The following is a 13,652-nucleotide window of genomic DNA, read 5'->3' as shown; positions in this document are numbered from 1 at the left end:
CTTCAATTTAAAAAAAAATTCACATGCAAACTCTAATTCGAAATTTTCATACGCTCAGTGCTCAAAGGAGTCTTATTTACAATAGCCAAGCTACGGAAGCAACCTAAATGTCCATCAAAAGATGAATGGATAAAGAAGATGCAGTACACACACACACACACACACACACACACACACACACACACAGGAATACTACTCAGCCATAAAAAGGAATGAAAATTTGCCATTTGCAACAACATGGATGGATCTGGAGGGTATTGTGCTTAGTGAAATAAGTCAGACAAAGACAAATACTGTATGTTACTAAAATAAACAAATGAATATAACAAAACAGAAACAGTCTCACAGATATAGAGAACAAACTAGTGATTAACAGTGGGGAGAGGAAAGGAGGGAGGGGAAGCATAGGGATAGAGGATTAAGAGTTACAAACTATTATGTATAAAATAAGCTACAATGGTATGTTGTACAGTACAGGGAATATAGCCAATATTTTATAAAATCTTTAAATGGAATATAATCTATACAAATTTTGAATTACTATGTTGTATACCTGAAATTAATATAATATTGTAAATCTACTATACATCAGTAAAAAGAAATAACTTGGACAACTTTCTTAGTACTACCACTTTGGAAAAAAGCATTTCACATAATCTGGTAAGACTGAAGATATGCAATGCCCTGTGACCCAGAATTTTGCTCCTTGGAATGTGCCCTTGAGAAACCCTTGCACATGTGCACCAGGAAAGAGGTAGAATATTCATAGAAGCATAGTTCATAATGACAAGAAAATAAAACACCAACTGTTCAGGTACAAGAGAATAAATACATAAATTGTGGTGACTTCATACAACAAAATATGGGGCAACGGTAAAAAAAAAAAAATTAGTATTAACTATAGTTACCATCAAGTATAATGAATGTCACAAATATATTGTTGGGCAAATTAGCAAATTACAGAAAAACACAGTATAATACTATTATGTAAATTCAATAACAACAGAATTAAGCAGCATGCCATTTGGATAGGTATAAATACATGGTGAAATTATAAATAAAAGTAAGGGAATTATGATCACAAAATTTAGAATAGTGATTATCTTGGGTAAGGAGGCAAAGGAATGAAATTAGAGTGGCAGACACAATCAGGTTCAAGAGAATTAGATATGTTACATGTCTCAACTCGGGGGTGAGCACACTTGTGTTCGTTTTATGAATAGGTCCTAAAACATATATGTACATTACACTTATTAAATGTAAAACAGTTTAAACAAAGGGGGCATTTTGCATGGAAAATGTAAAGGGAAGAAAGAAAGGAAAAGGGGAAAGAGGGAGAGGCAGAGAAATCTTTCCTAAATTCTTCCTCCAAAATATTCTTGGTAGGGTGGAAATGGATCAGCAAAACAACACAAAAGTTTATCTTCTATAATGTTTTAGAACTTTGAGTTTGGCACTTTGAGTTTTCTGAGTCAAGGTATAATCTCTTATGTTCAAGAAATATATTTTTCGGCAAAAAGTAAGAAAAGATCTTAGTTTTGGAGTTAGCATAGAACATAACACAACTTAAAAATTCTTAAAAACAGCTTTAAAAATTGTATGCAATATTCACTGCGGAGCAGTCCTCATGAATGATTCTCTTAGAGATCCCATCACTTGGCTTTGGAGATGAGAAAGCATCCTTATCATGAACCCTTGCTTTGCTGGGATGACACCCACAATTACTATGAATCTCCCCCAAAGCTCTCAATTCTACTTTTATAGGCTGGGAAGGTGCACTGGGGTGACCATGTATGGACGATGTGTCTTCCCCTGTTAAGCCCAAGGCATGGGGCCTGGACCCAGTGGTTTGCCCCTTTTTACAAGGTAAGTATTTAAGGCTGCTTTGTCCTTCAGTTTGGTTCACTGTAGCCAATTTGGAGACACGTGGATAACATCTTCCTTAACAACTTCTTAATTTTATACCAGTAACCCTTATTCAAGAGAATTTAAAGTTTTATCTGTGGATCCAAGTGCTGTACTAAAGAAAAGAAGAAATGCACGCACACACACACACACACACACACACACACACACACACACACAGTGGGGCAAAAACAGGATTGTGAAATATGAAGGACCTCTTTATAAAATTCATATTTTGAAAGATGACTCTTTTTGGTTTTAAACACAGGGGGAAAAGATTTTGTCTTATAAGCATCCCTCCCTCACACCACATCTTTCCATTCCCTGGTGTACTTGTTCCGTAATTAAATGCTAATTAAATGCACATGTGTAACTATTTTAAGTGTTACAAAATTCAAGGCAGTCTTAACTTTCTCTTCAATCAAAAATAAAACAAGAAACTAAGTTGCTAGTCTGCGGACTTTACAGAGGAAAGAGAACAGAATTGTAAAATCATATTTCACAGAAAAATCTAAATTGACTTTTCAGGTTATGAATACTTGATCATGGTAGGGACAGTCCAGAAATAGACTAAAATAAAAGTAAATGGAATTTTAATTCATTTGGAAAAAGTATTCACTATACTGAGTCTTATGCTCAGAAAAGAGAACAGAAAGGGCATAATTTTGAGCTGTCAAGCTTAACACACACATATAAAACAAATATCGTCACCCTGTTCTATGGCAGAATTGAGCCTTCTTAATATCATACTGGGGTAGAATCAAAAGAGTGGCCAAAGATGTACTCTGGCATGAAGAAATATGACCTACAAAAAGCACGGAAAGGAAATTTACATGTATACGTATTATTAAGACACATATCATTAAAGATGGTTTCATTATAGGATGACTGCAATTTGAAACTCATCTTTATTACGTGTCAACTCAACATTTTAACATCATTATCTTAAAAATGGAAATGCTAAGAAGAAAACAAAGTCACGATTCCATACTCTCTGAACATTATTTGCAGAAGTGTCAGTAATCCTGGAAACATTTAAATAATCATTCATTACCTATCAAAGCCATATTAAGAATAACTCTTTCTGCATTTTTACTTAAAGAGAATTGCCATGGGCAGACCCACATTTAGTAAAATTAACTGACCAGTAAAAGCAGAACATAATAGTTTGTGTTAAAGGGAGTCCCCTTCCTCAGAGAGCTGAGGAAGAAAACAGAACAGCTTACCTTTATGATGGTTTGCACTGGACACAACTTTCCCCCACAAGGTTACAATAAATATTATTATTAGCAGTTTTCCTTTTGTTGCTTTCTGTAAGTATCTCTTACTCATCCTGCAAATAAAAAAAATAATAATAAAAATCCTAAGTATGTGAAACCATTGCTTCTCCATTATAACCGTGCTACATTTAAAGCTTCCCATGACACCTTAACACCTCAATTTGCATTCCTTATATTAAAATGCTATTCACTCTATATAAACTATGAACAGAAAAAATATTAAAGTTTTCCAAATAAAGTACCTTGATACAATGCAAGAGGTAAGAGAGGCCCTACCTCAGTCAATCTTATTTCACTTAACAGCCTAAATCAACTGGGAAACATTACCATTTTTCTTTCCATATAAATATAGATTCAACTTATTCAAAAAATCCAAGGCACAGTTGTTTGAATAATCTTTATATAAGTGACTTATTCTACTTTAAGAAAAACAAACAAAACAAAACCTTCTTCAAGGCCAGGTCAAATGGTCAGGGTAAACAGTTTAGATAAAATGTGTGTGATGAATCCCTACATAGAATAAAGTCACTTCAAATCTATTATTCCTAATGTGTTTTTAAAAAGTCACCTTACAGGCTTCCCTGGTGGCACAGTGGTTGAGAGTCCACCTGCCGATGCAGGGGACACGGGTTCGTGCCCCGGTCTGGGAAGATCCCGTATGCCGCGGAGCGGCTGGGCCTGTGAGCCATGGCCGCTGGGTCTGCGCGTCCGGAGCCTGTGCTCCGCAATGGGAGAGGCCAAAACAGTGAGAGGCCAAAACAGTGAGAGGCCCGTGTACCGCAAAAAAAAAAAAAAGTCACCTTACTGTACAACACTACTACTAGAGATACACAGATCAGTGGGGACACCAGAGACGGGCATGAAACGCTAAGGCTGCTGCTGCAGCCACCAAGAAGCCTGTGTGCAAGCACAGGTCACTATCCACACCTCTCTCCTGGGAGCCTGTGCAGCCCGCCACTGCCAGGGTCCCATGATCCAGGGACCACTTCCCCAGGAGAACACACGGGGCGCCTAAGGCTGTTGCAACGTCATGCCGGCCTCTGCCGCTGCAGGCTTGCCGCACATTCCATGCCCTCCCTCCCTCCGGCCTGAGTGAGGCAGAGCCCCCTAATCAGCTGCTACTTTAACCCCATCCTGTCTCAGCGAAGAACAGATGCCCTAAGGCGACCTACACGCAGAGGAAGGGCCAATCCAAAGCTGAACCCCAGAACCTGTGAGAACAAAGAAGAGAAAGGGAAACCTCTCTCAGCAGCCACAGGAGCAAGAGAATAAATCTCCACAATCAACGTGATGTCCCCTGCATCTCTGTAATACCTGAATAGACAATGAATCAGCCCAAATTGAGGCGGTGGCCTTTGTGTGATTTTGTCTGTAGAGCTTTGCTTTTACCATTTGTCCTACGGTTCTGTCTATCCGTTTTTTTGTTTTTTGTGTTTTTTTAGTATAGTTTTTAAGCTCTTCTTATCATTGGTGGATTGTTTTTTGGTTTGGTTGCTCCTTTCTTTCTTTTTTTTTACTTTTTAATAATTTTTATTTTTTATTTTAATAACTTTCTTTTCTTCCTTCCTTCCTTCCTTCCTTCCTTCCTTCCTTCCTTCCTTCCTTCCTTCCTTCCTCTCTCTCTCTCTCTCTCTCTCTCTCTCTCTCTCTCTTTCTTTCTTTCTTTCTTTCCTTCTCCTTTTTCTTCTGAGCTGTGTGGTTGACAGGGTCTTGGTGAGCCCAGCTGGGTGTCAGGCATGTGCTTCTGAGGTGGCAGAGCTGAGTTCAGGACACTAGTCCACCAGAGACTACCCGGCTCGATGGAATATTAAACAGCAAAAGCTCTCCCAGAGATCTCCATCTCAACGGTAAGACCCAGCTCCACTCAAAACCAGCAGCCAGAGTGCCGGACACCCTACACCAAACAACTAGCAATGCAGAACCACAACCCCACCCATTAGCAGAGAGGCTGCCTAAAATCATAATAATGTCACAGACACCACAAAACACACCACTGGACACGGTCATGCCAACCAGAAAGACAAGATCCAGCCTTATCCACCAGAACACAGGCACTAGTCCCCTCCACCAGGAAGCCTACACAACCCACTGAACAAATGTTACCCACTGGGGGCAGACACCAAAAACAACAGGAAATATGAAACTGCAGCCTGTGAAAGGAGACCCCAAACACAGTAAGTGAGGCAAAATGACAAGACATAGAAACACACAGCAGATGAAGGAGCAAAGTAAAAACACACCACACCAAAAAATGAAGAGGAAATAGGCAGCCTACCTGAAAAAAAATTCAGAGTAATGATAGTAAACATGATACAAAATCTTGGAAATAGAAAATACAAGAAACGTTTAACAAGGACCCAGAAGAACTAAGGAGCAAACAAACAATGATGAACAGAACAATGAATGAAATTTAACAATCTCTAGAAGGAATCAATAGCAGAATAACAGAGGCAGAAGAATGGATAAGTGACCTGGAAGATAAAATAGTGGAAATAACTACCTCAGACCAGAAAAAAGAAAAAAGAATGAGAAGAATTGACAACAGTCTCAGAGACCTCTGGGACAACATTAAATGCACCAACATTCGAATTATAGGGGTCCCAGAAGAAGAAGAGAAAAAGAAAGGGACTGAGAAATATTTGAAGAGATTATAGTTGAAAATTTCCCTAATATGGGAAAGGAAATAATCAAGTCTAGAAAGCTCAGAGAATCCCATAGATGATAAATCCAAGGAGAAACACGTCAAGACACATATTAATCAAACAGTCAAAAATTAAATACAAGGAAAAAATATTAAAAGCAGCAAGGGAAAAGCAACAAATAACAGACATGGGAGTCCCCATAAGGTTAACAGCTGATCTTTCAGCAGAAACTCTCCAAGCCAGAAGGGAGTGGCAGAACATATTTAAAGAGATGAAAGGGAAAAAGCTACAAGCAAGATTACTCTGCCCAGCAAGGATCTCATTCAGATTCGACAAGGAAATCAAAACCTTTACAAAACAAGAAAAATCTTAGAGAATTCAGCACCACAAAACAGCTTTACAACAAATGCTAAAGGAACTTCTCTAGGCAGGAAACATAAGAGTAGGAAAAGACCTACAAAAATAAAACCCACAACAATTGAGAAAATGGTAATAGGAACATACATATTGATAATTACTTTAAATGGAAATGGATTAAATGATCCAACCAAAAGACATAGACTGGCTGGATGGACACAGAAACAAGACCCATATATATGCTGTCTACAAGAGACCCACTTCAGACCTAGGGACACATACAGACTGAAAGTTAGGGGGTGGAAAAAGATATTCCATACAAATGGAGATCACAAGAAAGCAAGAGTAGCAATTCTCATATCAGACAAAATAGACTTTAAAGACTATTACAAGAGACAAAGAAGGACACTACATAATGATCAAGGGATCGATCCAAGAAGCTACATGTAAAAGAAGCTACATGTAAAAGAATGAAATTAGAACACTCCCTAACACCATACACAAAAATAAACTCAAAATGGATTAAAGACCTAAATGTAAGGCCAGACACTCTAAAACTCTTAGAGGAAAACATAGGCAGAACACTCTATGACATAAATCACAGCAAGATCCTTTTTGACTCACCTCCTAGAGAAAGGGAAATAAAAACAAAAATAAACAAATAAACCTAATGAAACTCCAAAGCTTTTGTACAACAAAGGAAAACATAAACAAGATGAAAAGACAACCTCAGAATGGGAGAAAATATTTGCAAATGAAGCAACTGACAAGGGATTAATCTCCAAAATTTACAAGCAGTTCATGCAGCTCAATATCAAAAAATCAAAAAACCCAATCCAAAAATGGGCAGAAGACCTAAATAGACATTTCTCCAAAGAAGATATACAGATTGCCAACAAACACATGAAAGGATGCTCAACATCACTAATCATTAGAGAAATGCAAATCAAAATGACAATGAGGTATCACCTCACACCAGTCAGAATGGCCGTCAACAAAAAATCTACAAACAATAAATGCTGGAGAGGGTGTGGAGAAAAGGGAACCCTCCTGTCCTGTTGGTGGAATGTAAATTGATACAGCCACTATGGAGAACAGTATGGAGGTTCCTAAAAAATCTAAAAATAGAACTTCCATATGACCCAGCACCCACTACTGGGCATATACCCTGAGAAAACCATAATTCAAAAAGCGTTATGTACCACAATGTTCATTGCAGCTCTATTTACAATAGCCAGGACATGGAAGCAACCTAAGTGTCCATCGACAGATGAATGGATAAAGAAGGTGTGGCACATATATACAATGGAATATTACTCAGCCATAAAAAGAAACGAAATTGAGTTATTTTAGTGAGATGGATGGACCTAGAGACTGTCATACAGAGTGAAGTAAGTCAGAAAGAGAAAAACAAATGCCGTATGCTAACACATATATATGGTATCTTAAAAAAAAAAAGTTTCTGAAGAACCTAGGGGCAGGGCAGAAATAAAGACGTAGACAGAGAATGGACCTGAGGACATGGGGAGGGAGAAGGGTAAGCTGGATGAAGTGAGAGAGTGGCATGGACATATATATACTACCAAATGTAAAATAGATAGCTAGTGGGAAGCAGCTGCATAGCACAGGGAGATCAGCTTGGTGCTTTGTGACCACCTAGAGGGGTGGTAGGGAGGGTGGGAGGGAGATGCAAGGGGGAGGAGATATGGGTATATATGTATATGTATAACTGATTAACCCTGTTATAAAGCAGAAACTAACACAACATTGTAAAGCAATTATACCCCAATAAAGATGTTAAAAAAAAAAGAATTTAGAAAAAATAAATTCTGCAACCAAAAAAAAAAAAAAGAGAGAATAACAACAATATCTACCTCATAGTATTGTTTGTATGAAAACTAAATGAGATAGTTCATGAAAAAAATTTAACACTATGCATAGAAGATAATAAATGCTCAATAAGTATTAACCATTACTATGGTCATTACTTGATTAGACCAGCATTTTCCTAATCTGTGTGTTCTGTGAGGCATCACTTTCACAGAATGTTAATACGGTATTAGTGAAAAACAAAGGGGGCAAATAGATTTGCAAAATTCTGGGTTCAACAAACTTAACCAGATGTTTTCTTTTTTTTAACCAGAGGCATATCTGAGTGTGCAGCATTTTCCAGAAACCTTTCTTCACAGTGTAATACAGGATACTTATGTCCTCAGGAAGTGTCTTAAAGAAATAATCTGGTTTATTATTCACTCTCAGTAAACCAAATGCCCATTTAAAATCTTCCATTCTATTGCCTTTGTGTTTGTTTTGCAGAGGGGGCACTCTTACTAATAGCTTTGTTATGAGCTCCTACTTTTCTCACATTTTTGCAGCTATCCTGCCTGCTCTTCTACATCCAATCCCTGTGACTATATTGGACTGCATATCCTATAACAGAATGAACAGTTTAGCAAAATTCATCTGACAAGAAGAGCTGCTTAGCATAATTCTTGATAATAGGTTTCCCATAGCAAACGGCCTCTGCTACAAGGTCAATGACCCATTGTATTTTCCATACCATTGTCCACCCACCAAATGGGATGACAGAACTGACACCTGGTCAAACTGGTAACTAGACATATGGAAACAGAAACACCACAAAGTCACCAGGCTGTCAAACTAAAAAAGGAAGGAGAATGCCGGTCAACATTTGGAAGTCTGTAAAGACCCCTGTCTTCCCTCTCATACCACCCCCACGCCAGTCCAGTCAATTACCATGTTCTGTCAATACTATTTCCTGAATATCTGTTAATCTTACACTTATTTCCATATCTACTGCAATACTGCAATTCGGACCACCAAAATTTCTCATGGGCAACACACAGCTTCCTAACTGGACTTCCTGCTGCCAATATTGTCATCCTCTGGAATTGAAGGCAGGGTCTGTGTCTGCTTTTTCCATGACTCTATTTGCCATATGTAGTACTTAGTAAGTGCCTGATAAATACTGTTGACTGAGTGTAATGCATTTTTCTATGCTGTAGTCAAACATGTAACTATGATCATGAGACACCCTTCATATGATTATAACCTTCACATGATTCCCTTCTATTTTGAAAAAAAAAAAGAAGAAGGCCATAATCCTTAGCAGGGTTACACAAAACTTGTGTTGGTATCAGGGAAAAAAACAAAAAAACCTTTCTCTTTACATCTCCAATCTTATTTTACTCCATTCTTCTCCATCTCTCTCTCCACATACACTCATAGTCAGCATTTTAACTCTACAAAATTTCTTCCAGGGCTTCCAGCTAAATCGCACCTCCTTGTCACCTGAAACATATTAGCCACCCACCCCTCACCCCATCCACTCTTCAAAATTCTAACTTCTATTCATTGGTCAGGGTGCAGGTTAGAATTCCTCCTATAGGATTTGGGCAAGACCTCGTTAAGTGCCCTACTTTTACATACTAGGCACTTGCCACACGTAATATAATTTTCTATTTACTTATCTCCATCCTTCACTGTCATATAAGATTCCTAAAGATAGGGACTGTGTGCCACACATTTGGAAATACCTAGGGCATGGCCCAAGTTTCAGCTCAATAACTAGCAAATGAGTATTTGCTGAACGCTGGTCATGTCATGTGGTAGACCCAAATATACTGTGTACTTGTCAACAACAAGCAAGTATGTGTCACTATTTTAGGATAAAACTAGGAAGGGACACACAGGAAGAAGAAAGTGGGAAAGGGGTAGGAGGAAGGAAGAAAAGAAAGGGCACCGTGGACAAGAAGAAAAAGAGAAGGGAGAAATCCAATCTGTAATGTGATTTATTCTAACTGATTTTTAAATAACAACCAAGTTTGAGCAAACTGAAGTATAATAGGGCAATGAAGGAATTTGGACAAAGGGGCATCACCAAAGAAGAAAACCCAAAAGAAAAAAAGCTGAATGATACACTTTTTCTGGACTTTGTACAAGAGCACAGAAGGAGGGGGCATTCACTTCTCATTCAATGTGCTGAACACCAGGTATCAGTTTAAAAACTTCCACCACAGTCAAGGGCCGAAAGCACTTTCAGAATTGTCACATTTATCTGTTTAAAAAAAAAAAGCAAAATTTAAGTGAATTTTATAACAGCAAAAGCTGAGGGAAGAAGAAACTGGAAACTGAAGGATAAATTCAGAGAGGATGAAACTTTGAAATTGCTCCCCAAGCAGCAGCACCTGGCAAGACAAGGGAAACAGGATAATTCAGAAATGGTAACCTTGACAGTGAAAGATGTTGAAGTGAAAAGTTGTCAAAGTAGAGGACTGACAATTAAATCTCCAGACTTTCTTCTGCTCTTCTCTTCTGTATTACATGTTTCAGTTTTATTCACTGAGATGTAGGTGTTTGAATGGTGTTAAAACCCTTTGCCTCCCCACTGATATTAAAAGTGCACTTAATTATAAATAAGCAAGAGCTGAAAAACTGTTATGCTGCTAGAAAAATCACTTTCCTGTAAAAAACGAAGGTAAGTTTAACTGATCTAGAGAAGAGAAGATGGAAGGGGAAACAAGGTGGGAAAGGCTTATATACAAAGGAGATAAAAGCTTCGGCCCAGAATCCAACCACCTGGCCTCACCTAGAGCTTAAGGCACTTCTGTGGCAATACATAACAAAAGTCTTTTTTAGGACATTTCTCTACGTTGGTCTAACATTCATACCCACCTAGTATTAACTAATTACAATGACATGAACTTTAATTGCCAAATCTAGTACAGGAATTTAACCTTGAGGTAGCATGCCCCAACTGGTAAGTCAAGTTCCTTCTCTCCTGATAGGGACCAGAATGAGACTTAAAGAATGTAAATCAGATAATACTGCACCCCACTCCTTGATGAAAACCTCAGAATTTACCTACCTATTAAAATGAGATTAAAAATCTAAATTTCTCATTGGAGAGAAAGCTCAGCATCTCCCCCCTCAACCTCTCTGACCTCACTTCACAGCCCTGTTCCCCTCTTTCCCTACACTTCAGCCACACTAGCCTTCCCTCTGTCCCTCTGTCAGAGGACATGACCACCAGTTGACCCTCAAGCTGTACCCAGGCAGTCTGAGGCTCCTCACTCCCTCCCCTGTCCTTGGAATGTACATTCTGCCCACCGTGCCCATAGTGGGAGCTGTTCCAAGGATGTAGCCTTGAGAGTAATGTGTTGCCGAGACCATCTGGACTGAATACGTGACTGAACCCCAGTAAAACCTCTTAAGATCTGCTGGGCAGGTGTGGAGATCTACTCATCATCTAGCACCCAAGACAAGCCAATGTCCCTGTGCCAAGCTTGTTCTAGACCTCACATTAAATGTTAGCTCTGCCTTGAAGGCTCTCCCTCTAGTCTTTGCACGGTCAATTTCAGTTCATGACCACCTCCACAGAGAGCACCTCCTGAGCATCTTGCCCTTCAGAGTCCAGAGACACCCACCCCAGTCTCTCTTGCTCCCAATATTCTGTAGTGCAGATCTTCCTCAACTTACAATGGAGTTACATCCAGATAAACCCATTGTAAGTTGAAAATGCTTTGATACACCTAACCTACAAAACATCATAGCTCAGCCTAGTCTACCTTAAACATGCTCAGAATGCTTACATTAGCCTACAGTTGGGCAAAACCATCTAACGTAAAGCCTATTTTATAATGAAGTGTTGAATATCTCATTAATTCATTGAATACTGTACTGAAAATGAAAAACAGAATGGTTGTATGGGTGCAGAATGGTTCTAAGTGCAGAAGTTGTTTACCCTTGGGATCACGTGGCTGAAGGAAGCTGCAGTTCGCCCATGTTGCCCAGTATCAGGAGCAAGTATTGTACCATATACTGCTAGCCTGGTTAAAGATCAAAATTCAAAGTATAGGTTCTACCGAATGTATATAACTTTCCCACTATGGTAAGTTAAACCATTGTAAATTGGGAACCATCTGTATTTTCTTCATTTATTATATCTGAAATTATCTTATTCACTTATTTATATATTTGAGGCATTTATTTTCTTTTTCTCCCATTAAAATGTTATTTCTCTGAAGCAAGATCCTCTCTTTTTTTTTTTTTTTTTTGGCCACACCATGCAGAACTTCCCCAACCAGGGATCGAACCTGTGCCCCCTGCATTGGAAGCATGGAATCTTAACCACTGGACCACCAGGGAAGTCTAAGATCCTCTCTATTAGTCACTGCTCCAGCACACAGAACAATACCTACATCACAGAACATCAATGTATGTTTGATGAAGGAATGAGTGCATTGATTTTAGAATCAGAACAAATGAATCCTTTTTAATGAAGAAGTTTTTATTACTTCTTCTATTTTAAACAGCTAAATGTCAGCTACACTAAGAAGCTAAGAATGCCAATGGAAAGAACAGTGTACATACTGGTGGAGTGATACAAAATGAAGTGAGGAGAGTGGGAGATGAAAACAAATGAAAGCAGACTAAATTACTAATCTTTCAAGAGACATGCTGAGAAGGGAAGTAAAGATAAAATGGTAGCAAAAGAGACAGACTTGAACAGGTGATGGGAAAGAGCTAGAAGGAAGAGATAAGTCAAAAATACCAATGTCAGGGTAGACTAAGAAGACTAAAAGTTTTTGTAAACTTCTATGCTCTACAAATATGTTATTATTACAATATTATTATTATTACCATAAGTTATTGTTATTATTACTTTTAATTTCACTATTTTATTTTATTTTTGAGTTTTTGAATTTTATTTACTTTTTTATACAGCAGGTTCTTATTAGTCATCAATTTTATACACATCAGTGTATACATGTCAAACCCAATCGCCCAATTCATCACACCACCACCACCACCCCCCTGCTGCTTTCCAGCCTTGGTGTCCATACGTTTGTTCTCTACATCTGTGTCTCAATTTCTGCCCTGCAAACTGGTTCATCTGTACTATTTTTCTAGATTTCCATTTTTATCGAATGCTTTAATATATGATATGTGTTTTTCTCTTTCTGACTTACTTCACTCTATATAACAGTCTCTAGATCCATCCATGTCTCAACAAATGACCCAGTTTCGATCCTTTTTATGGCTGAGTCATATTCCGTTGTATATATGTACTACATCTTCTCTATCCATCCGTCTGTCGATGGGCATTTAGATTGTTTCCATGACCTGGCTATTGTAAACAGTGCTGCAATGAACATTGGGGTGCATGTGTCTTTTTGAATTATGGTTTTCTCTGGGTATATGCCCAGTAGTGGGATTGCTGGATCATATGGTAATTCTACTTTCAGTTTTTTAAGGAACCTCCATACTGTTCTCCATAGTGGCTGTATCGATTTACATTCCCACCAACAGTGCAAGAGGGTTCCCTTTTCTCCACACCCTCTCCAGCATTGGTTGTTTGTAGATTTTCTGATGATGCCCATTCTAACTGGTGTGAGGTGATACCTCATTGTAGTTTTGATTTGCATTTCTCTAATAATTAGTGATG

The 13,652-nt window shown here is 38.4% G+C and overlaps 1 protein-coding gene across 1 annotated transcript in view; it reads right to left on the bottom strand.

Moving 5' to 3' along the window:
- TAFA2 (TAFA chemokine like family member 2) overlaps positions 1 to 3,237 on the bottom strand; it is a 165,467-nt gene extending 162,230 nt beyond the window's left edge. Inside the window, exon 1 of the mRNA XM_019952119.3 lies at positions 3,132 to 3,237. Coding sequence (XP_019807678.1) covers positions 3,132 to 3,237 — 106 coding nt within the window. The remainder of the gene's footprint in view (positions 1 to 3,131) is intronic.
- Positions 3,238 to 13,652: the final 10,415 nt, after the last annotated feature.

This window comes from Tursiops truncatus, chromosome 11, assembly GCF_011762595.2.
Source record: "Tursiops truncatus isolate mTurTru1 chromosome 11, mTurTru1.mat.Y, whole genome shotgun sequence".
NCBI classification, from domain to species: Eukaryota; Metazoa; Chordata; class Mammalia; order Artiodactyla; family Delphinidae; genus Tursiops; species Tursiops truncatus.
This window is presented reverse-complemented; position numbering and strand designations above follow the sequence as displayed.